This window comes from Camelus bactrianus, chromosome 17 (genome assembly GCF_048773025.1).
Source record: "Camelus bactrianus isolate YW-2024 breed Bactrian camel chromosome 17, ASM4877302v1, whole genome shotgun sequence".
NCBI lineage: Eukaryota > Metazoa > Chordata > Mammalia > Artiodactyla > Camelidae > Camelus > Camelus bactrianus.
Genome location: NC_133555.1, coordinates 20665820 through 20690938, shown reverse-complemented (window position 1 = coordinate 20690938; position 25119 = coordinate 20665820). Strand labels below are relative to the sequence as shown.

The 25119-nt window shown below is 46.3% G+C and overlaps 1 protein-coding gene across 1 annotated transcript in view; it reads right to left on the bottom strand.

Annotated features, from left to right (window-relative positions):
* LRIG1 (leucine rich repeats and immunoglobulin like domains 1) overlaps positions 1-25119 on the bottom strand; it is a 111303-nt gene that overhangs the window by 69019 nt on the left and 17165 nt on the right. The window contains exon 2 of the mRNA XM_045514415.2: positions 5926-5997. Coding sequence (XP_045370371.2) covers positions 5926-5997 — 72 coding nt within the window. The remainder of the gene's footprint in view (positions 1-5925; positions 5998-25119) is intronic.

Genomic DNA, 25119 nt, shown 5'->3' with positions numbered 1-25119 from the left:
AGGACGCTCCCGCTGCCTGCGACTCAAGGTGTACACGTGCTCTTCTTCCACACACATGCTTGTGCATCGCACAGACTGTTCTGAACCAGCTTTTCTCTCAGTCACAGGCCTTGGAGATCCCCCTAGTTCTTTTACCCAGCGGCAGGGAGCTCCTCTGCAGGCATGAACGGTATGAACGAATCTTATTTAGCTGACCCACTACTCACAGACACTTTGGCTGTTTCCAAAGGCAGAGAGCGGCCTTATGTAGCAGTCAAAGGTGGGCCGGGGGTTGGAAGTCAGTTCGTTTCGTTTTCGGAGCAGCAGCAAGTTGTCAGCAGCAGGTAGGAGCCCGGGTTTTGGAGTCAGGGCCACTTCACCAGTTATTAGTGACTTTAGCTGCTTGAGAACAAGGTAGACTGAATCATGAGTTTGGCCAGACATATGATACAGTTTGTAACCAGATGGCCAGATACAGCTTTTTTAATATGACATAGGATATAGTTACTTTCAGTCGACACTTATATAAACAGTACTAAGTGCCTGCGCTGTACTCTGTGCCCAGCTCTGTGCTGAGGGCTTCACGTGCCACGTCCCACTGAGTTACATGTCACCCCTTTATGGAAGGTACTATGTGATCAGCTCACCTTGTAAGAAGAAACTGAGGCCCGGTTAGGCGCAGCAGATCAAGGGTTATTCAGAGGGGATTATACAGCTTGGATTTTTAAATCGGACAGACCAGGATCCATTCAACCCAATCCTACCCTGCACCCATCGAATGGCCATCAGCATGTCACTTAACCTCACTCTACCGTAGTTTCCTGCTCCCTCAGAATGTGAATATTCCAAGCACCAACTTCACAGGGTTTTGGCAGGATCTGGCTGAAATAATTAAATCTAACAGCTTAGGAGAGAGCCAGATATATACTAAATGCTTAACAGGTGCTGGTAATTCACAGCCAAAAAGCAAGGCCTCAAATGATGCCCCCTCCTCTGTGAAATCACCCCTCCCTTAAACACACCACATGCGCGTGCATGGGAGCGTAAGCCCAGGACACAGGAGGGTGAGCCATAAATACCCAAAGGCAGGGCACACTCAGGCTTCCTCGCCGCCTTCAGGAACGTTTTAGGTCAGTGGCCCTGGACAGCACACAGCAGCACCCACATGAAGCATTCTTGCCAGGCCAGGCAGCAGTAACGCGATCCGACTGCAGGTTTTTAAAGACGACAATATAAATAGCCCCTCTTATTAATAGAGGAGCCTCGCCGTCCAGGGCCCCTGGCTGGAGGCCCTCCCTGGTGGGCTTTCCTCGGAGCTGCGGACGGTGAGGCCCATGTGGCTTGGCAGCAGCTGCACAAGTGTCCTCATGTCCTCCAGGGGCCTCCGATGGGCTGGCTTTCTCTCTCCAACTGGCCCACGATGCTCTGTGGTTCCCAGCCTCCAAAATAAAACCGCTGCTAAACCACTGCCTGCTGCTTTACCAGCCTGTGGTTCCCCTCGTACTGAGGTCTCCAAACTCGGATGGCCATGCAGGGTTTAGGAGCACTGACAGCTCCTGGGAGACCCTCAGGCCCCGAGAATTTAGAAGCAACTGTGTGTCAACTGTGATTTTTTTTTTTTCTTTTCTTCAATATCCATCCCCACATCCCCACCCCTCACTCCTAACAGCCTCTCTGCCTCCACGATGTATGAGAATTTCCTTTGGGAAAGGTCTGGATCTTCATTAGCGAGAATTTCCACTACTCTGGGCACCAGAGACTTCGTCTTGTCCCTCCCACAGTGAGACCAGGGAACGGAAGCAGTCACGGTGGTAAACGGTTCAGCCTGTTGGCCCGCGAGGACTTATTTCTTAATAAGGCACCCACAGCTCACAGATACCGTGTGGTTCTGACAGCAGCAAAAGAAAAGAGAAATAACACGCAGTGGGCCCTTCCCATGTGCAAGGCCCTGGATGTCCCCTCCAATGAATAATTACTATAACACTGATAATGTGTTTAATTATTATATTATTGATGTGTTATTCTGTCCATGTTACAGAAGTGGCGTTAAGTAACTTGTCCAGGGACAAAGGCCCAGCAAGGGGGCAGGACCAGAATTCAAACCCGTAATGTTTGCTACCAAATGTGCATTCTTCCCATCCTGTATCCATAAGATGCAATTCATGTCTTTTACAACTCCCACACCCAGTAAGGTCATGTTGCCACAGAGAGCTTGGGACGGGAGTTAGACTGGGGAGTGAGGTCCACTTCTCCCACTCACTAGAGGTGCAATTCCAGCCAAGTTCTCAGGCCTCGGTTCCTCCCACTGAAAAAAAGTAGAATGACAATAAGGAGCCTGGGGCTAAGCACAGTGGTGAGCGAGGGTCAACACTCCTGAGCCCGCTAGCAGGAGGCAGGAGAGAAGTCACACACAACACGGAGAGAGCAGAGGACTGGGTGAGCAGCCTCCTCCTGTCTCTAAACGCACCAGGAGTTCAAAGGAGGACTGTGAGGGGAGCAAGGAGGCTGGGCTTGGGTAGTGTGGGTCTGGACAACGGGTCTGGAGGAATAAGAGGAAATACTCGGTACCCAGAAAGAGAAGACCGGTGCAGGAAGAGTGATACAAGGAGATCCAGGGCTCTCTGCCCTTGGCATATCGTCAGGTGTGAGGGCTGCAGGCTAAGAGGCAGGGTGCGGTGGTTCAGAGCAGTGCAGATTCAGGGTTAAATCTACAGGTTTGGGAATCAAATGGCTTTAAGTTCAACTCTCGGCTTTCCCAACTGGGTAGCACGGCACAGGTTCATTTAACCTCTCTGAGCCTCCGTTTCCTCCTCTGTAAAGAGGAGAAAATGACTGGAAAGAAAATTGTTTAAATCCTACAGAGCTGGTGTCGTGATTAAATGAGGCAGTCCTCCCCAAAGGCCCAGCACCGTGTTGCGGTGAAGGCAGTGGCTTTTGTGAGTCGGGAAACCTATTTTTAAGACCCGTAACCAGCATCCCCAGTGAAGGACAGGTGCAAGTCAGATGCTCTCTGTTCTAGAATGGGTGGGGTTTAAATACCAAAAAAGCATCAAGTAGAAGGGGGATTAAAGGCCGGAGGTCAAGGGAACCAAACCTGATGAAAGCTGAAGATTGTCTGGGGAAAGAACAAACGGGAAAAGAGAACTAGAGAGAACAGCACAGGAAATGCTCAATGGAGCATCTACCAAGCGCCCAATTTAGATGTGCGGGAGGGCTGTCAGTGATGCTGGAATCATAACCTCAACGTGGCCCACGGGGCCCTACAGGCTCTGGCCACACCCCCCTCCAAGCACACCAGGCACAGTGGCCCTTGTCTTGTCCCTTCCTTGGGGGCCTGTATTTGCCGTCCGTCCTGTCCCCATCCTTCACATCTGCCTACTCTGATCGTCACCGTCCTGGCTATGCCAGTCCCACCGTTATCACCTTTCCAAAATCACAAAAGAAGAACATCCTCACATGGCCCCGTTCTATTCCCCCTTGACACGTACCACCAGTGAGTCCTACTGGTTTCCTTGTTCCCAGCATGTCTGTCCCCATTGTAATGCACGTTCTATGAGAGGCGAGGTTTGTTTGCAGCCCAGGATGGAGTGAGAAGGGAGCAATATTTAAGGGGCCACCAAAAATCTCAGGAGCCAGGGTAAGGAATATTTGAACGCAGTATTTTTTAAATATAAGAGTGAGTGCAAAACAAAACTCATGATGAACAAAATACCTAAGTTTTCACACCCAGATAGGACCAGCAACAGTGCCGTGTTAAGTCTCACTGGGGCCCGAGGCAAAAGGAGAGGGGTCAGTAACGCTGATCCTGACTTCACTTAAACTTTTTATATTTTGTTCATCACGGGGTTTTTTTGCCATTCATTTTGGTATTTTAAATATTGCATTAAGATATCCTTTATCTCAAAGGCTGAGTTTTTGGAGGCCCCTTAAATTTTGCACCTGAGGCAAATGCCTCACTTACCTGACCCCAGTCGTAGCCCTGCTAGTCTGTCCTGTTCACTCCTGTATCACCAGGATCCAGAGCAGCGCCTGGCACACAGTAGGTTCTCAACGAAATGTTAAATGAAAGCTTGAATGATGCCAGAAGAAAGACCCCAGTTTTTGTTTTGTTCAAGTCTAAAACCCTTAAGCCTTGAGATTTAAAAAAAGTTGAGTATCATAGCCACCAGCATTAAAGACAGCCTGGATCAGGGGAAAAGCAATGGGTTAGGAAGCAAACTGGCTCCCTGATGGACTGGGTTTACCATCTTGAGGGACTGTGATGAGCTGTAACCCTTCAAAATTCCTGTGTTGAAGTGCTAGCCTTCAGTACCTCAGAATGTGACTGTACCTGGAGACAGGGTCTTTGAAGAGGTCATATGAATGGGCCCTGATCCAACAGGACTGCCCTTTTAAGAAGAGGACATTAGGACACATGGGAGAGGCTCCAGGGAAGCGTGCATGTAAAGGAAAGGCCATGTGAAGACGAAGCAAGAAGGCGGCCGTCTACACGTCAAGGAAGAGAGGCCTCAGGGGAAACCAACTCTGCCAGGACCTTGATCTTGAACTTGCAGCCTCCAGAAATATGACAAAATAAACGTCTGTTGTGTAAGTCCCCCAGTCTCTGGCATTTTATTATGGCAAACTAACACAGTGACCCACTCCAAACTTCCCTGCCCCAACCACTGGCCTACTGACCCTACGGGAAAACGAGGGTCCTGGACAAAGTACTTCCAAGGGCCCCTTCCAACTCTGATGTCTTTTTAACTTTGGAAGTTTCAACACTTTGTAAACAGACATGGAAATCATAACCACCAATCTGGAGGATTTGAGGACAGAGGCAGGATATTTTACAAATTGTATCAGCTGATGAAATTAAATTTCCTTTAGATAAATCATCAATAATGGAATCAAAGAATAATGAACAAGGACTTTTTACTTATAATAAGTAAAATATGGAAACCACTCACTTAATACTGTCTAATAAAGGATCTGACAATAGAAGCACTGGGTGAATCATTTACGGCATATTCATGTGTCGTAGTTTTCTATAAAAATTAAGATGAGACAGTCAAAAACTTAATTTATATGGCAAAGTGTTCAAAAATGTAAGAATAAGAAAGCAGATACGAAACCATGATATATATTCAGCTTGATTCTAAAATTGTATGTGTAGAGGTATATATTCTTCATTAAGTGTTTACAAAAGTTACTAGGTCTGGTGATAATACTGGTGATTTATATATATTTCTACAGATTTCTACAGTTTCCAAATTTTCTGCAGTGGGTATGTATGTACGACTTCTGTGAAAATTTCTCTAAAGTCTCTGTAGAGTTAAAATCCTGATAATCCTAACACCCATGTTAAAAACAGAACGCTTTTACATTAAGAAGAGGAAAAAGACTGAGGCCTGATTTAAAGGAAATCGCAAGAGACAGCATGCCTAGAGCTCCCAAGGCAGCAATGCCTAGCTCCGTCTGGATACGGGAGCGAGAAAGCCAGCCTTACTGTCCACTCTCCTACACCTTGTTTCCTGGGAAACAGAGGGGTGGGCGGCTGGCTCATAGGCTCATGCAAAACAGGCTGCTCGACCCCTCTGGGAACTGGGGGAAGTACCGACCAGGTGTGTTAATCCAGCTGGTCCACAAGGCTTCCCACAAGGGAGGGGACTTTCACATAGACCCACTGATAACCGGTGACTTCCAGCAACTCCATACCTGCAGGAGCGCAGCACACCCACCACTGACCGCCCAGGAAGGAGAGAGGCGCGGCAGTGAAGGGAGCTAAGTAAGCAGGCCAGTTTGTCACCGACAGCCTGTATGGAGACGTTCCCTCTAACACGTTTAGACTGCTGGTCCAGGAGTGAGAGCGATGCTGCGATAGCAGAGGGTCTTCCCAAGGAGCTCCACACCCAGAGCTCCTCCCCACGCCCTACCCATCCACAAAGCCAGGGGAAAAGCACTCACACTTCTTGTAGATTCGGCAAGTCCTCAAAACCAGCAGGATCGAGCTCAGAAAGTTTGTTGTAACTCAGGTTCCTGGTAAAAGGAGAGCAAAACACAAGAGAAAACAATTGAAGCAACATTCGGCATTATACCCCAAATTCAGGAATCGTCTGCCTGTCTCCCTGGAAAAACCCCATCCTTCTCCCTCATAATCGCCCCTATCTCATGCTCTACTTTCTGTAATCTTACTAAGAACTGAGACTTACAGATAGACCTCATCTTCACTTGGATCCATCAACAAGCCACTGTGAAAACAGGAAATCACTTGAGGCTAAATCTAAATGGATTCTCATCAATACCATTTGGCCACCTGATAATTTTTAAAGACATTCTAAGGGAAGCCAGGACTCCTACACTGTATTAGAGTGGGCTGGTCCCAGGGCCCTGGACTATACTGAGTCCAAGGCTATTCTAAATGGCATTTTTAAAATCAATGCTTACCAAGGCATCCAACAATATCAAGCAGTAGTAAAGGAAAAGAGGAGCAGGGGACTGACCCTTCACTGTCTAAAAATCAATGGTCCTCAACCAGGGATGACATTTGGCAAAGTGCGGAGACATTTCTGGTTGTCATAACTGCAGGGGAAGCAGGAGGGGGTTGCTCCTGGCCTCAGGTGGGTGGAGGACAAGGATCCTGCTCAACGTCCCACAATGCACAGGACGGCCCTGAACAGCAGACGACTTCCCAGCCCTAAGTGTCAACAGTAGTATGCAGAGGTTGAGAAACCCTGGTCTAAACAAGAATTTAAGATTAAAAAATCACTCAGATGTATAGTCAAAGTTGAAAGGACTGTTTAGACTGTTTAGTGAGCACTGTAGAGTCTAATCATAAGGCTATAATGAAAGAGGCATTTCCACCATCAATGAGTACTTATTTCAAGGGATAATCATATAGGAGAGAAGCCATAAACACGGAAAATTATGCTGGTGTTACCCAAACGCAGTGAAAGCCTCACAGGCCAGCAGGCTTCTCAAGATGACAGCTGCCATCACAATTACTCAGAACCACATCTCTCTCCTCTTCATCCCAGACTCCTCCCTCACAGGTAGACAAGGGGCAAAGTGGTCTATGTTTGATCAGCTGAGCTTCTCGGATCACACCCCTCAACCCAGACCAGGTTAATCAATCAGGAACAGAAGCCACAGATGTGGTCCCCAGGGGCCCTGCCCTCTTACTGTGTACTGTGTTCACGCCCTGCCAGCAAAATACACCCAGTCTTGTCTATGCCGAAGGGGTTGGCTAACATTCTTCATCTCAGATGTTAATTCCATTGCCGTTACTGCCAATTAATAAGCGATACGAATCGTGAGTCTAAAGTCTGTCTCCTAAGGGGCCCAGCAACACATTAAGTGGCAACTATCTTTTAACCTTTCTCCAGAGACATTCCAATCAATACTAACCCAGAGCTGAGAGCCATTTCACTGTCAACTCAAGACATTCATCTAAATAAAAGTCAAACTACCCTTGAAATTAATGGTACATCTGTGCTCAGGGCGCAGCCTGAATTAAAAGCAATTTGTCCAAGGATTATGTTACCGTAAAAATTGAAGGTGGTAATTTTTAAACTACCTATTCAAGTCAAGTGTGAGCTTGTCTGTTCTTGGAGGTATTTACAACGGGAGACACAAAAATCAACAGGTTAGACTTGGAACGGGAAATCCACAGATGGAGAGAATTCTTTCCCATCACAAAAAGGACTGGACAGATTGAAATTTTCTTTTACGGTGAGCATACTAGCATGACAAAGGGGGATGCCTCTGGGTCTATGGACACAGTTTATAATGACTGTGACATTTATACCATCATAGGTAGTGCGAGTTGCTGAGCTGAAGGAGGCATTAAAGAGAAAGACACAGAAACCACAAAAGCAAGAGCCTGGAAGGGTAAGCAAGTAATGCAGTGGTCACCTTCCAGGTAGGGAATGAGGCCAACACAGCCATGCCCATCCACTGACCTGAAAAGTGCATTTGCTCCTGTCTCCAGAAACAAGGGTGACACAGGCCAGTCCCCTCCATTTTCAAGAGAAGCTCAATCTCTGAACTTTTATATGCAATCTTTTCCATATTTTAAAAATAAACATAAACATATAAATCTATAAACACATATAGGTATACTATATATGATATATATATATATATACACACACATATATATATCATAAATATCTGCAGACCACATTTAGCCTGAGGACGACCATTTTTCAATCTCCAATCTAGGTTCAAAATGAATGACTTGCTTCTGGCTTGTTATACGTGACCAGGGCTGAAGCTGGGGCTCACAGGCTCCAGGTCTCCATTAGTGACCAGTGGCTCCATTTTGGAACAATCTGAAATGAAACCACAGCCCTTAATTCCCACCCCACAAGGGGCCATATCCTTCAGCAACTCAGTATGAGAATAAAACCACCCTAAATCACAACACCCCTTGGTCCATCTTTCCCTGAAAAAACAGACAAAATACAGTTACATTTCAAAAGTGTTGTATGGAGGGTAGGTAATAGCTCAGTGGTCGAGTGCATGCTTAGCAAGCATGAGGTCCTGGGTTCAATTCCCCAGAAACTCCATTAAGAAAAAAAAAGAAGAAGAAAGCTAAAAAAAGAAAAAAGAACTAAAAAACACACAAATTCTGCTTTTGGATTAGGTGGCTTGAGAAAGGGGGCTTCCATAAGCTCCTTTCATCAAGAAGCCAGATGGCATCAGGACTTCACACTGAGATACCAGCAAGTGGAAATTTCAGCTCTCACTGGGTCCACCTGGATGCAGGGACCTTTCGACTTTCAGTGAACTAGAGAAGCCATGGATCAACAAACGGAAGTGTCGGCGGACTGGCTCTGAAGAGTAATTCTCCTGACTCTCAGAGCGCCTAGGAGCAACAGACAGAAGACAGCGCTGAAGCTCCAGTCCTTGGAACAGCTCTGCTTCTGAGCGCAGTGCGGCCTCGTGTCTAAGCCTGAGAAATAAACCAGTCCTGAATTCCGGTATAAGGTACTAATCGTCAACCACTTTATCAAGAAATGGGGGAAATATTTAGTCTCCCTGACAAATAAATACAACCCGGAGTAAAATCCTCAGACATCTTCTTATTTGCTCATTTCTGGGAGACAAACTCCCAGCATGCTTATTTCTTATGGTGGTAAATATACGCAACATAAAATGTCCCATCTTAACCGTTTTTAAGTGTATGGTTCAGGGGCATTAAATATATTTTCGTTGTGCAACCATCACCACCATCCATCCCCGCCTAGAACTTGTGCATCTTTTCCAACTGAAACTCTATACCCACTAAATACTAACTTCCCACTCTGCTCTCCCCCTAGGCCTGGCCACCTGCATTCTACTTGGTGTCTGCGTGAATTTGACCATGCCAGGTACTTTGCATCAGTGCAGCCATAGAGTATCTGGCCTTCTGTGTCTGTTAATTTCACTAAGCAGAATGTCCTTAAGGTTCATCCATGTTGTAGCCTGTGTCAGTATTTCCTGTTCCTCTTTGTAGCTGAATGATATTCCATTATTCTGTTATCTGGAGATTTATATATATTATATATATATATATATGAATTTCCCACTTTAACAGCTGATGGATCTCTGGGATGTTTCCATCTTTTGGTTCTTGTGAATCCTGCCGCTATGAACACCGTTTCTTTTCCTGCTATAATATAAAAATAAAGTTGTTGCTTTTTTTTAACCCATTGACTGCTATGCTTCCTGACAACATTCATTTCTCAACGATTAAGGAAATCCATTTACTCGGCCCAAGGACTGTGCAGAGAGGGGTACGAACTCTCATGTCAGGTCTGAAGAGCACCGCAAGAGTTAATCAGTGAGAAACCCTGAACGAGGCCTTTCCTCCAGGTAGCAGCTGACACGCACACAAGCCTAAAGCATCTCACTTATTCCTACAGACACGATCGCCCCGCACCAGGCCCGACATCTGAATGTGCCTTTGGTGGAAGGTTTCAGATTCTCCTGTCAAAACAATTCATCTGTCAGCAGGACAGATGCTGTCAAAAGCATTTCTGCACCTTTCAGGAGCGAAGCGCAGAGGGGAGAAACCTCAGGGAATTTAGTTACTGCCAATTGCAGCTTTCATGAAACAGTCTGTCAGCCATTGTCATAACACAAATTCCCCTTGTTCCTGCACAAAGGGTGCGCATATCTGCAAACAATGGAGCCTGGCCGTAGATATTCTTTCTGCTAATCTGCTGAAAGATGACTGTCCGGCCCACCATTTGCCGAACACACAAGAGGCACCTTTGCAGAGACCAGCTCAGGTTTTTGCTTCATCTGAAAAGCAAACGGTTCAACGGTGCACAACATCCTCTCTGAGCCCTCTTCCTGGCAAGAACCCCCACACCTCAACTCCACAGACTCAGAAGAGCTAAGTCTTTAAAGAGCTGAGAAACCCCCCACTATTTTGTAAACCTGTGCTCTCCAGTTTGGTAGCCACTAGCCCCATGGCTACGATATTTATACTCAAACTAATTAAGATTATATAAAATTAAGAACTCAGAGTCTCAGTGGCACTAGGCAGTTTCCAAGTGTCCAACAGCCACAGATTGGACACTCAGCTACCGTACTGACTGCAAGATGCAAGGAGGGAACATTTCCATCATCCCTGAAATTGCTATTAAGCTATGTTGTCTCTAAAATCACGAGGAAATCAACAAACATTTAAAGTGAAACTTTAAAAATAAATTTGATTTTCCCAATAATTCAACAGCTTTGTTAGAAACATGGGGGGGTGCAGGGATATCAGTCCTCAACCTTCAGGCACACAAAGTTCTTTACCAACCCCAAGAGAGGAAAGGGCCTTGGAAAACTCAACCCACTAGGAAGATGCTCTTAAAAAAAAAAAACCCTCTGAATGTAATTCTATAGGCTTAATCAGTATTTACATAATCTGACCAGCATCTTCCTGGATTACAACCAGGACCACATATTACAAACTTGGCAAATGCTATTCAAAGCTGGCAAACAATAATTCTTTGACTCCTTGGAGGTTGAGGGATAAAAAGTTCCGTTTACTTTTGAGTAAGCTGTGGTGAGGAAATAACCCCAACATCAGCGGACAACATAATTAGCACTTAATCCTCAAAAATAGGCCCTGCTCCTAGACCACTGACGATGTGGGCAAAATCTCTCACTGGGAAGGGCGGCGTAAAGCAGGGCTGTATTTTTCAGCGCTAATAAGAATAATAACGCATCGTGAATGGTCCCAAATCTGTGACAGGCATTCCCTAGGGAATGAGGTTTTCCCACTCAGTTTGGTTTTCAGGCCAGTCTCTCCTTCCACTACTCAACCCTGTGTGGACTCCTGAACGTCACGGGACTTTGCATATTTTAAGCTCTCAGATGTTTGCTCCCATGAAGAATACGGTCGGGAAGGAAAGTGTGAAGCACAGTTGCAGTGCCTGGGACCAGCCTAGGAACCTCTTTTCTCTCGGGAAGCTGTGAGCTCCAGCTGGGCATCTCTCCTGAGCCTCATGAGCTGTGCTGTCGGCCACCCATTAAAAAGGGAGTCACCTGTTTACGACTAAGTGGAAAAAAAAACACTCAGTCCTTTCAGATTTCAAGGGGTGCGAGTGAGGAAGAACATGCAACTTGTTCAAGTTAGTTAATCCCTTAAGCTTCTAAGGCCGTTTCAGCTGCATTTTTACCTTCTGAGGAATTATGTGCTGTACACATCAAGTTCCAATAAAATCACCACACTGCGTTCCCTGGGCCTACGTTAGAAGGTTTTATGAGAAGAGATTGCTTTTAAATCAAGAATATCAAGTGTCTTTATCTTTGTTTTTTTCCTACTGTGATGCTTTCCCCTCATTAACCAAAAGCCACAACTGAACAGCCTGATAATACACATTAAACGTGTATATTCAGAATGATAAAAACTGTATCTTAAACTGGACTCATTCCTCTGACATCCCCACCCATGAGTTCCCACTCAGAAGGTGATTCTGGACTTGCTGCTGTCTTTCCTCGGGAAGCCGATCCACCACATATTCCCTAAACTGAAGCCTGAAAAAGAAACACATTCCATAGACAATCAAATGTAAAACCACTCTTATCTCAGCTTGATCCAAACAGCTCACCTTGTAAGCCTGTGGTCAGTCACACTGGAGAAAATCAGAAATGAGTCACAGTTATTCCAATTTTTGAAAATGTTACATAGATAAGTCTCTATGCAAATGAGGCTTACAAACAACTCAAAAGAAGAGATAAGACATAGTAGTTTAACAAGCAAATGTTAAACCAACTTAGCTTTTTTTGGGGAGAAACTTAAAAACAAAAATAAAAAATAATGAATGTTTTAAAAAGACAAGTCAACCAAACAATGGTGTCTATTTTGTTACGAGCTGGATTTTTTTTGTTATGAACTGTTGCTTATATTAAGTACAGCCAAGTAATAAACATGTTGCCATTCCAAAAAAAAAAAAAAAAAAAGAGATAATATGCACTGAACGTTATAAAAACTCCTAGAGTCAGTCACTCCTTAAAATCAGCTTTAGAAATCAGTGTGGGTCTCTGAATTCTAACGCCTAAGACACTATCTGGGAGAAATCGGCCACGCACACCTCTGTAATCCCATCGCGTCTTCAGTGTGCTTCTCTGCCTTAATTGCTCACACAGCTCACCCAGGTCTGGGGTTAATTTGAATGATGGTTTACTAGTCTTTTGTCCTCTAGCACCCAACAGATGTCAAATTTGACAAATATTTATTGAGTGTTTGTCTACAGTGTATACTGCACTGTGCTAAATTCTGATACAAATTGGGTTAAGATCTAGTCCTTGACCTCAAAGAGTTTACAACCTACTGGGTCAGATAAGACTCTGGACCAAATAATTCCAGCCATAAGCTCCAGCATGGCAAGCGTCTCATGAATGGTAAACCAGGACTTGCAAACGTTTTTAGGAAAAAAAAAAAGTTTCAGTTTCTCTTGAAAATACAGGCATGCCTCAGAGATACTGCGGGTTCAGTTCCAGACCACTGCAATAAAATAAATGTCACAATAAAGTAAGCCACACGAATTTTCGGGTTTCCCAGCGCATATGAAATTATGTCTTTACACTATAATTGTAATCCATTAAGTGAGCAATAGCACCATGTCTAAAAAATAATTTTTTTTACATACCTTAATAACAAACATTAACACTGTTGGAAAAATGGCCCCAACAGAAACTTGCTCGACACAGAGTTGCCTCAAACCTTCAATTTGTTTAAAAAAAAAAAAAAAGGGCAATAAAAAGCAAAGTACAATAAAAACAGGGTATGCCTGTCATCACCAGGCTGGAATCCTGACAGCACAATCAGCTACATTTATTTAGCAAGTACCCCAGCTGACCATGGACAGATCTCACCGCACCTACTGTCTCACCCAGGATCTCCTGACTCATGTGTAGTATCTCCCTGGCCCTCCAAGCATCTGAGTTTGTCATCCTGGTACAGGTACCACTGGGGTGTCATGAGAAAGGTTTATCAGAAAACGCAAGAGCTTACCTAAACCTGGGAGAACAGTAGAAGAACAGCATGGTTTTCGAGGACAAGTATCAGGAAATAAGGCCAGGAAAGTGAAATAAGGCAGGGAGGGCATGAAACAAAGCAAAACAAAAATTTAAAAAGCAGAAAAGTCAGGACCTCCTACAAATGAGAGGAGGCAAGACACAAACAGTTGTAGGGCAAAGTCAAGAAGAGGCCCCACGTTGTCAGATCCACAACCCAGCCAGCAGTTAAGTCAAGGGTTATACAAACCTTAACAAATCCCATGCCAGGTCCCTCACGAACGTTCATCTACAGGGTCACTAAAGTTGATTTCCACAGGAACAGAGTATCTCCTCGTTCATCTACTTCAAGTTTTGACTAAAACGCTCTGGAGGCCCACCCCTGCTGAGAGCCATCAGCATTTGCTTTCTACCAACAGCGCTTACAACAGAAGATCTGAGGACCTGTTTTTCCTGCCCAAACCTTAGTTTGGCTGAAAAGAGACAAAGTACTTGGACATGATATGATTTTCTTATTTAAGCTATATCACGCTTGATCGATTGTGGGGGATGTCCTGCAGGGAAGCCAACAAATTTCCTGTAATAGTCACTCATGAAATACGGTACGTGCATCCCTGACCCTCACAGATTTGTTCACTTCACTAGGAGGCACTCCAGCAGCTCTGCAGGCTGGTGGGGACCCTGCAAACATGGGCAATTTGGGCAAAGCAGAGCTGCCAGCCCCAGGTGGACCTTACCACAAACTTGCCACAAAGAGCCCGCCACCCGTGAGCACCCCAGCAGAGAAGATGTACCTGCAGCCACCTTTGGCTTTGCTATCAGAGAAGCATCTTTGCAGAGACTTGGGAATGGGGAGTGCTGGGGGGGAAGTCGGGCAGGAGGTCAGGAGTCTCCTCACCTGCTCTCCAACCTATCATCTCTGGAGAGGGACCACAAATTGACCCTTCCAGACAGTCCTGAGGCTCTATAGGACTTGCCAAACTCAGCCCTCCCCATCCCAAGAGGACCCTTGCATCTGGGCACCACTGCACACACAACTTAAAAGTTCACCTCCTGGAAGCCCGGCCATCCTGCAGAAAAGAGGGTGGTTGGGGCCTCAGAGCCAGGCGCTCCCACAACCCCCACCAACTGTGATGTCCTAAGGCACCAGGCCCTCCGGTGAGAGCAGAGGACTCATTGATGGTGACCTCAAAGGGACAGACATGCCCAAAGGACGCCCCCTCTGGCGACACACTCAGCGACTGGAGTTCCTTCAGTTAAAAAATGGAGGAGGATTTTCCTAAGTGAAAACCATGCTCTACTGAGGCAGGAAACGGAGGCTCTTGTTTCTGAAGTCGTTACAAGTCGGGCCAAAAGGACAGGAAGTGAGAGACACATTAATCTGGTGGATAACTCTGGAATCCTTGGTTTGCCAAGTGCTCTGTAACACCCACCAGTGCTCCCCTGCGCCCAGGTGACTTTTTCCTGTCCTAACACCTCCACTTGTACCCCTGTGCCCCGACGAATGTCCACTTTCAGGAGATTCACTTCCTGTGGAACCAACCACTGCACACCACAGGGTGTTTACTAAAATGGGGGTGGGGGGTATAGCTCTAGCAGTATAGCGCATGCTTAGCATGCACAAGGTCCTGGGTTCAATCCCCAGTACCTCCTCTAAAAATAAATAAACAAACCTAATTACCTTCCCCTGCCAAACAAACAATAAAATAAAAGAGTGATAGGGCTTTGAAATTAACTTTGGGTGGGCCTATGCAAAATGCAAACTAGTAACACGTTAGGAACAGTTCTTTGACTGAATGTGTCACCCAACAGAATGTAACTGTGAAGCACTGGCATGACCACCAGCCACAAGGGATACTGTGGTCGATTTCCTTTTCCGACACACTGAAACGCTTCTCCACTGAACGCTAAGTGATTTCACATACTTCGCGCCCGCACCTGAGGGCCCTGAGAGGAATGGCACTATCAGAGAGGAAGATAACTACTTTAACGCAGCCCCCGTAAAAACAAAACAAAACAAAACAAAACAAAACCTTCCTGGTCTTAAGAACAGGGTGGCCAAATTCCAAGCCTGTCCTGCTGGCAGAAGGTACAACGGAGGATTTCACTGGGATAAAAGAATAAAGAAATTCTATACCAGTGCCTCGAGACTCTTCAGAAATGAAACCTCCAATAACGGATTACTTCTCCTGAGTACAAGAGACACACATTGAAATATTAAAAACAAACAAAAAACCTCCCTCCATCTGAGTCATCGCACACCATTCTAAACACTCTTGTCTAGATGTTTCCTAGCACCAGGAAAGGATCAAGGCATTCATTTGGCGGCTTTTTTTTAACCCTCTTTTCTGAAAATTCACACTCTAACATAATCCAGTCAAGGAAACATAGTTGTACACAAGCCTCACGTTACAGAAACATATACCAAAAGATGAAAATTAAACTCTGGACGTGTGATGATCAGAGTCTAACGATATTGTTGAAACAAGTATTTAGAAGGGTGATTTTAGGCAAGTATACTTTCGGGTTACAAAGTGGCAATATACAGTAAGTTGCCTGTTTGTCTCCCCCCTTCAAGGGGAGGAAGAAGAAAACAAAAAAAATTTTTTTAAGAAAATATATCTATACAGAAAACAGTTTCCCTTAGTGTTATAAGCATCTCTTTCCTCTCTCACCCACACACAAAAAAATGTAAGGGACAAATGACATAAGTAGGCATAACTACCTTCCCAGAATAGAGCTGCTCATACGGAAAAACCCTTCTGGACAGCCAGAAGTTCCCAGGGGTGTGCTCTGGAGACCCCTCTCAGTTTCCACTGGAACATACACGCATCTTTTATTTTTCCAACTGAAATCACACCCAGGACTCACTAATGTCTCAGGCATCTTTTTGTACCCATGCAAAGCCCAAGCGTCCACAATCTACAAAGTGAACATAAAAATCCAAGTTTACTTGCATTTACCATGATACTTTGCATTACCAAAGGATTCAGCGCCAAGTTCCTGCAAATATTATCAAACATTCTCTTCTGGGTTTTCTATATCCTCCTCTAGTTTTCAAACAGTCAAATAATATCTTCCAGGTTTATCCTCCCCTCCTTTCCCAGCTACCTCCAGACTTAAAAAATTAAGACCACTCAAATACAGAGAACAGATTTCTGGAATGAAGTCAGCCAAATTCAAAAACTGAATTTACCCACAACTTTTCAAGAACACATCCGCTGTATTACAGGAAGGCACGCGAGCGTCTTGAGCTACAGATTTTAAAGAAAATGCAGTTTGGAAAGGTCAGCCTCCTGGCTAACAGTGAAGGCGCTGACTTTATTAGCAAGCTTATCGACTTGGGATCTCGTTCTGTCAATTTTTCCATTGGGCTTTTTAAAGTTTATGTGTGTCATGAAATACCTGGCTGAAGACAAAAGGCAAAGTTTTTCTTTCCACGATGCTCAGACGTCACCGTAAAATTAAAAGCCCCTGTACATCATTGTCCTGGGGCCGTGGTGATTCCTCTGGCTCTGGTTGTTGAAACAGCTGAATAGATACTAAGTATGTCAAGGTGTGACAGCCACACAGTATTTCAGCACAACTCTGATACAGAGTGCTTTCTGCTGTTGCAACACGGAGCATCTTCTTCACCAAAATTACAAACACAAAGAATCAGATGATCCCTGTGATCTCCACCCTGGACAGCCTCAGCTTGTACTGTGTCAAATGGAAAACTGGCTGTGAAAATCATGGAGCTGCAAAAGCTGTTGCAGCTAAAAAAAAAAAAAAAAAAAATCATTTTTCAAGGCTTCTAAAAAAAAGTGCTTCCCCTCTTCCACATGGTCCATCTCCACTCATGGAGGCCCAGGGCATCCTTAGACCATCCTCACAGTCACGCCCTCCCCATCTCCTCCCTGCCTCTTTATCGTCTGTAGTTCCACGTCATTTACTCCCAAAGATGTGCCTTAAAGGTTGGATCCTAGGGGTAAATTCTGCTAAACTATATCTCAACCAAATAATGACCACTGGTATCGATGGGGATGTGAGTCCCTTTTTAAAGCAGGTCTCCAGCAAAGGCAATTAAAAGCTCTACCAGAAGTCATTCATAAGTAACACCCTTGAGAGTCCCAGTTACAACCTGGAGAGACTGCAGAAACACCACGTGGACTCCTAGTTAGTCCACATCCTCTCTGAGTGCGCGGGAGAGACAAAAGCCACTCAATTTCCACCCCAGCAGGAAATCAAAGCCCACAGTCTTACCAAACCCAGACATCCATGACATCAGCCACACAGAGGCAGCTGCTCTATGAACAGCTAGCCCTTCTTTGCCTAACACTTGTTATCTGTTGAACATACTACACCCCAGCTTCCACCATCCCTCCTTCTTAAAGATGACATAATCAAATCCAAACTAGTCCCAGTCTCTGCTCTGCTTGCCCTGGTCCATTGACTCCCTCACTCTGGTGGGGGGTGGGGGTGACACTGACTTGCTCCTGCAGACCTCACACTAACAGAACTGGCATCCAAAACCCTCTTCAGTTAGAGGCCAGTTCGGTTCCACACATGGAGAGATAGGGAATCAGACAAAGTACAGTTTGGAGTGTGGCCGAGTTTGCATGATAAAGGGTAGTGCATTCAGACCCCTCCTGTCCTCCAGCTAAGACTCCCCCCGCCACTGGTTCCTCACTCACCCACACTGAAAGACAGTCAAAAGCAAATAAAAGGAGCTCCAATCTCGGGTTGGGTCCGCATGGCCACACGAGCCATGACCCTGCAAAACTCCGCTGGCCACTACCTTCACCTGCAGCAGACTCGGCCACGACCGCTAAGCCCGAGCCGGTCCGGGTGTGGGGAGGCTCAGGCTTGCACAAGCCCAGAGAGAAAGCCACCCACTCTCTCAAACCCAAAGCGCTCTTGCACAAAGCACCTGCACAAACTCGTCAGGGTGGTTTGGAAGGTCACAAGTGCCTCAGAAAAGATCTTTTCTTCCCAGGGGCATGAGACAAATGGTAGGCCTGCCACCCTGCTGGTGTCAATATTTATCTAAGGCCGAGGTATTCACCGTGGTATAAACCGGGCACTTTTTCCATTTACTCATTCACGTCGTTTGCCACTACAAAACCCCCAAACAGAGACTCATTTACGGCTTGAATTTCTTTCCTTCCACTGCCGTAGAGGAGGCGGGTGGCAGGGCCCACGGTCCAGGTCAGCAATGATCCCGGGAGCTTGAAGAAGAAAGCGTTCAATGTATTTCAGAACTGCCGATATCAAATGGCCTTGCCCCTGAGGACAATAAAGAGACGGGGAAGTGAGACAAAGCGCCTGCCTTGCCCCTTCCCCGCGGCAGGACTGTCTTCTGCCCTGGAAATGAACAAAGCTCAGGCCTCGCAGGAAAGTAACTGAACCCCTAGAACCACGCCCAGGCATTTCCAGGTGTGACTTACTCGCACGGCACGGTTTCATCCTGCAGCCAAGCGCCAAAGGTATGGGAAGCTCAAAGCAAGCCCTGTGTGACTTCCACAGCCCTGTTAGGTCAGCTCTGATTCTCCCAGACTTCTCCTTCTCACCCTTTATGCGGTCTTCCTCCCTTGGCCTCCCCATGCCCCCCAAATAAAGGCCCATACACAACCCCTCTTTCCAGGTCGAAGTCCAAAGAGATAACTAGCCCCTTAATATCAATGGTAGGAGGCCCTTGGGACCTCTGAAAATAGCTCTGCATTGTGGAAAGCAGATGCACAACCGGATTCCTCCAAGCTTCTTCCTGCCACTCCAAGACCTGAAACCCTCTTTCTGCAAAGGACGCTGAACTGGAGCCCCTCCGTCAGCTGTGTTGGCTTCTCCCAAGGAGAGTCACTGCGATGGCCTCGTGGGGTAGGCTGACTCCAGGTTTTCATGCTAAAAAAAAATCAACATACTAGAGAAAGATGGCTCTCCTGCCAGTGACAAATTAAGAAACTGCCTTCAAGTCTTCTTGCAAAGCTGCTGGGGAGTGACACTGAAAAGACTTCTGAAGCCAGCTTCCTCTGATTCACTAAATCTACTTTTCAGACCCCATGCACAAAGCGCTTCCCAACTAGGTGGGTGCCCCTCCCAGACTCCTCACAAGGATTCTGAACACAACGTGCAGCCCAAGGAGGGCCATCAGACTTACATCCGCTAACGGGCTGCAACTCACTTGAGTTCCTTCCTGAGCAAAATTGCAATAGCAAGGGATGAGCTACGGGCTATGGCGCACGTGTGGTCTGTGAGGGGCCCACACCCCCACGTCTGCTGGAAACATGCCTGCTGAGGGAAAGCGGGCAAGCACGAGCTGAAAGAGTAGCAGCTGAGGGCAGGGGCAGTTTTATTTTTACATAAAAACATACAGGACACTTAAGAGGCCAGTATTTCCTCAGGCACACTGAGGTTAATAATTCACAAACCAACCGACATTCATCAAGGATCAGAAAATTTAAAGGTGGTTTGTTCAAACACTCCTGGTCCTGCTCTTACTTAACAGCTGGTTTATTTAACTGATGGCTTCTGCTGCCATGAGGGGCAGGTCGCACTTCAAAAGGTGATGTGTGAAGACAGATACACCACTACCCAGGGTCGCTTAGCCCCTGGGCTCACGTGTCATTCAAAAGCACAGCCATTATTTCTCTCTCAGGTGGAAAAGTTATACAATTCTAGGAAGGCGAAAATCCAGGATGAGTTGATCCTGGTTTGCTGGTAAGACTCGAATGCAACCAAGCTCTCTTGTTTCTAACCTGGCCCCTCCAGGTGGACAATTTCCCAAACGCTAGTGCACAAGGACGCAGGAGGGTCGGCGGGACAGCACTCATGCCAGAGGATCTCAAACCAGACTGTCACCCCCCCCAGAAAGGAGGGCCCAGTTCACTCTCTGCTCACACCTTACTCCTCCCCACTCTTTCCTGATCTCACTTAACTTTACCCTCTAAAATTGTGGGTATGTATGTTGAGAATGGGGAAAAGGGGAACCTAGGCAGCCTCTTCCAGCCCCGGTGTGAGCGTCTCTAGCCTGTTAGGGGATAGGACAGTCACCAGTGGGTAGGGGTAGTGGTGGTTGCTTTTCTAGGGAAAGCGAAATTAAACCTTAGGGATCTGTGTTATCTGCAAAGCCATGAACTTCCTACAAACCCAGGATCCACCGCCTGGGTTTATGTACATGACAGGCTGCAAGGCCACACGTTAAGGAGGTTACACATTAACCACGAGTCTCAAGCAAGAGCCTATCACCCCACCATCTCCACACCTTTTACATCCCGCCTTTGAAAGTGCTTTCTGGAAGTTGCTACCATAGAGTTGGAAAGAAACAAAGCTGGGTCTGTACTTCATTTTAGTTTTTAATAAGCAGTGATTTCAGGGGGTGCAGCTGGTCCTGAAGAGGCATCGAGTTGACTCCCAAAGGGCAAAAATGACAGTAAAGCCCAAAGGGCAGACACAGAGGACAGCCAGTGTGTGGTCACCTCCAGAGGGGCTTCAGGGACATGGGGAAACCGTGCCTGGGGTAATTCTGCACAGCAGAAAAGCCAGTGGTCACCCACATTCAGTCTGGAAGTTCAGGAACACGCACAGGTTTATTAAGCACCTGCTAAGTACCAGGAATGGTGCTGGACACGGGTTCACACCTCGCTAAGGTGGTCTCTAACTTCAAGGAGTGTGCAATCACGAGGCCACTGACCAGAGACACATTCCAAAGGCCACCCTGGAATGGGACCGTGGCCTCCCTCACCTGGGTGTGCGGGGAGATCCCTCTGAGGAATGGTTCAACCTGAGACCAGAAGGACAATACAAGTCACGTAGAAAAGGCCCAGCGACGAGAGCACAGGCAAAGGCCCGGGAGGGAGGAAGAGGCTCGGAGGCGAAGGAAGACCCAGTCCTGCATCGCCCGAGCTCACAAAGAGCCTGGTATCAAGTAACTTCAGATGGAGGCAGGAGGGAGGGCAACAGGGACATGGACCACAAGGACGTGAAGCTGGGCCTGAGAGAGCCCACTGTCTGCGGGTAGCGAGTCCACACTGAAGACTCGGATGCCAAGGCCCCTCAGAACTGATTAAAATGCAGGTTCCCAGGCCCTGTCTCCACAAATCCAGACTACAAGTTTAAGGGAAGAGTTAGAAAATGCCTAATGGCTGCCTGGAGGACTAAGAGAAGGCGACTGTGTAATGATTATTTCACTGTTCAGGGAGATTAGCCCACTGGCCCGTCCACTTCCATCAGTGGATCACCACAGGTGGGCTGTCAATGCTCTTCCCCAGGTGTACCTGCCTGCCTTCTCTCAAGCACCACACCAGCACCTAGGCTCCCCGACTCTACCCACTCAGCTCACCTTGAAGGGGGCGGGAGAGGAAGAAATTAAAAACAAATGACAAGAGAGTGGGTCCTCTACACCCAGGTCCAAGGTTCTAAATGCTGGCAGAGCTGCAGTCCTGACCCCCTGGGTAACCCCACCAGCCACTCTCCCTCTGGTTTCTTGCTGGAAAGGAAACCGTTGCAAAGCCTTGGCTTCCTTTCCCATTAAAAGCCACCCAGGGCCATAGTTTTCAACTAGCTGTGTCAGCCCACCACCCCGAAGCAGCCCAGGTTCAATGTGTGTCCCTCCCCCCAAGCTTCTGGTCTCCAGCAAGCACTTCACACCTCCCTATTGTAAACCTGTCCAGAGCAATTACCCGGCCTGCGTTTGGACAGCCTCAGGACCGCATTTCTGCCTAATTTATAGCTGCAGAGTTCTGTCGGCAGAGGCAGCCCTGCCCTGGAGCAGAGGAAGTGCGCAGAAAATGGTCAGACCTGGCTATAAATGCATATGCAGAGCAAATTTCCTTAGGTTACAGGAGGGCGAATTCTCCCAGTCTCCCAGTGGTGAACACCGTGCGATAAGCTCCCCAGAGACTGAAATCTGGACTCACTGCAAGAACAACGATTGTTCTCTTCGGCTGTGTTTCCTCCTTCACTTGGGATGACAAACAAGGACAAGTAAACCAAATAAACCAGGCAAGTAGTGCCCATTATATTTCTAGCTGAAGATCTTAAAAGTCTTTAAAATCTTAAAAATAAAATTCTGCCCACCTGAGAAAAGCAAGACAGAAACTCCTCTATCTGGGGAATTCAATTCATCCAAAATTTTATGATCCCTTTTTAAAGCGTGCTCTGCTTACAACTCAATAAAGAGACAAATGACCCAACTGGGCAAAGTTAATGAATAAATATTTCTGCAAAGATGATATACAAGTGGCCAATGAGCACATCAGAAGATGCTCAGCATCACCAGTCACTAGGGAAATGCAAATCAAAATCACAGTAAGACATGCTCCAGACCTACCAGGGTGGCCGTGATGAAAAGGCAGACAGTAACAAGTGTTGGTGAGGCTGTGGAGAAATGGGAACCTTCATACACTGCTGATGGAAGTGCAAAAGGGGGCATGCAGCTTCCGTACAAAACAGCCTAGCAGTTCCTCAAAAAGTTAAATACAGAATAAGCATACAACCCAGCAGTTTCAGTCCTTGGTTTCTACCCAAGAGAAATGCAACGTGCACACCAACGTTCACAGCAGCATTATTCACGTTAGCCACGCAGTCTCAGCAACCCAACGTACATCAACTGATGCATGGATAAACACAACGCGGTGTATCTGAACAAGGGAACATTATTCAGCCACAAAAAGGAAAGAATGGCTGATACATGTTACTGCAGGGAAGGGCCCTGAAAACATTGTGTTAAGCGATAGAAGGCAGACACAAAAGGCCATAAATTGCATGACTCCATTTATATGAAATGTCCAGAAGAGGCAAATCCATAGAGACAGCAAGCAGATGTTGCCAGGGGGTGAGAGGAAAAAAGAGTGGAGAGGGACTGCTAATGGGTACAGGGTTTGTCCCTGGGGGACAAAGATGCACTGGAATTAGCAGTGATGACTGTACAACTCTGTGACTATACCAAAAACCCTGAATCATGCAGTTTTTAAAAGGATGATTTTTATGATAGTTAAATTATATTTCAATAAATCTGTGATAAAAACAAAAACAAAATGCAACACCTTCTGCCTTGGCAGGCTTTCAAAATTGCAGACTGAAAATGCCACCTAGCTATTTTGATATCACACAAATGCAGAAATAATCTTCCTCTAAATGCTAGTGGATAAATGAAGCAGAGGTGCAGGCAAAACATCCACATCTCACCTTCCAGAATCCCTCCCACTCAATCAACTGCTTGCTTCCTAAACTATGTTGCCCTCACCACCACAGTGCTGCCAGGAATCCATCAGAAGTGGAAAGCCTCGGTTGGAGTTTATCCTCCCGCAGAAAACAAATTCTCAGGATTTCCAAAGAGTGTTTTTTTTTTTCTTCTTTTGAGTAATTATTTAATAAGGCTGTGGAAAGTAGGGTTCCCAATGGTCAGCCATTCAGAAATTAAGAACAAGCCAGAAGGCAGGAGGAAATGTCACCACAATGGGGAGAAAATAAATTAGTCAGATTAAGATCTAATTGATTAAGAGCTGACCCCTTTCTGTGGTTGGGGCTGGCAGATTTTAGAAAAAGCGTGCTATTTCTGGAAAAGTCCTTCCAGAGGAAAAGCTGGGATGGTGGGGGTTTCAGTCTTATATTAAAACTTGTTCAAGTTGATTGAAAGCAGATACAAATGGCCAACAGCCGCCATTCCCCTAGCCGCACCCCCGACACACACAGGTGTCCCAGTTCCTTCTGGTCAAGAGCGTGTCCCCTAGAGTTCACGTACCGCACCACAGCCCTCACCAGCTAACACGCAGTTAACTGACGTCCAAAAGTCTAATGAGGCCAGGATGCTAACCAACATCAAAGAGATTCCAGCTGCTCCCCTTGTGCAATAAACTTCTTTCACCCGACATCATTCACACTTTCAGAGTGCAAAGTTCACTCTGATATTGGTGGCTTTCTCACTTTGTAGCTTTTTTGGCAAGTGTCCCTTGGGCTGGTTGTTCATTAATATATAATCAGAACATTAAAAGCATTGTTTCTCCTTCTAGGGAGGCTGTGGCCAATTTAATAAAGCTGACATTGACCCTCGGATGGAGGAACTACCTTGTCACTGGCAGACAATCCAGAGATGCACACAGATCAGAGGGCACGGACAGGTCCACACACTCACACTCACCCGAGAGGTATTTCACAAGATGTTTTTGATATTCCTACGTGGCAAAGGGGTAAGATTAAAATGCTTACCTGACCACACAAATGGACCTGGGATTTCTTTCCCTTTCAACATCAAATTACTCCTTACCTTTAAAATCTTTATAGGAAGTCACAATATTTGGGGCAGGAAGACAGATGAGCAAGCAGGGCCGTCCCAAGCACCATCAGACGATCTATGCGGACGCTGGGGAGGGCATGACTTTTACTTTTCAAATCAGACACACACCATGACAACTCACTTTCCAGACCGTGTTTACTCTGCTGAAAGCCACATTCTAAACATGGGCTCGTTTGGAGAAGGGAAGCAGCTTCCAGTCCAACCGTGTTTATGCTCCAAGTAGGTTTGACAGAAAAACCACATCAATTTGTTTTAAAATAATTTCCATTTGCTGGAAGCTGTTCCTGAAGGGCTCTCCGCCACGCTAATCTGCTCTGATTCCTACCAGCTGGAGGTACCAGGCAGGCCGGCCACAGACGGGGTGGGCTGGGCACCGGCAGGCTGGC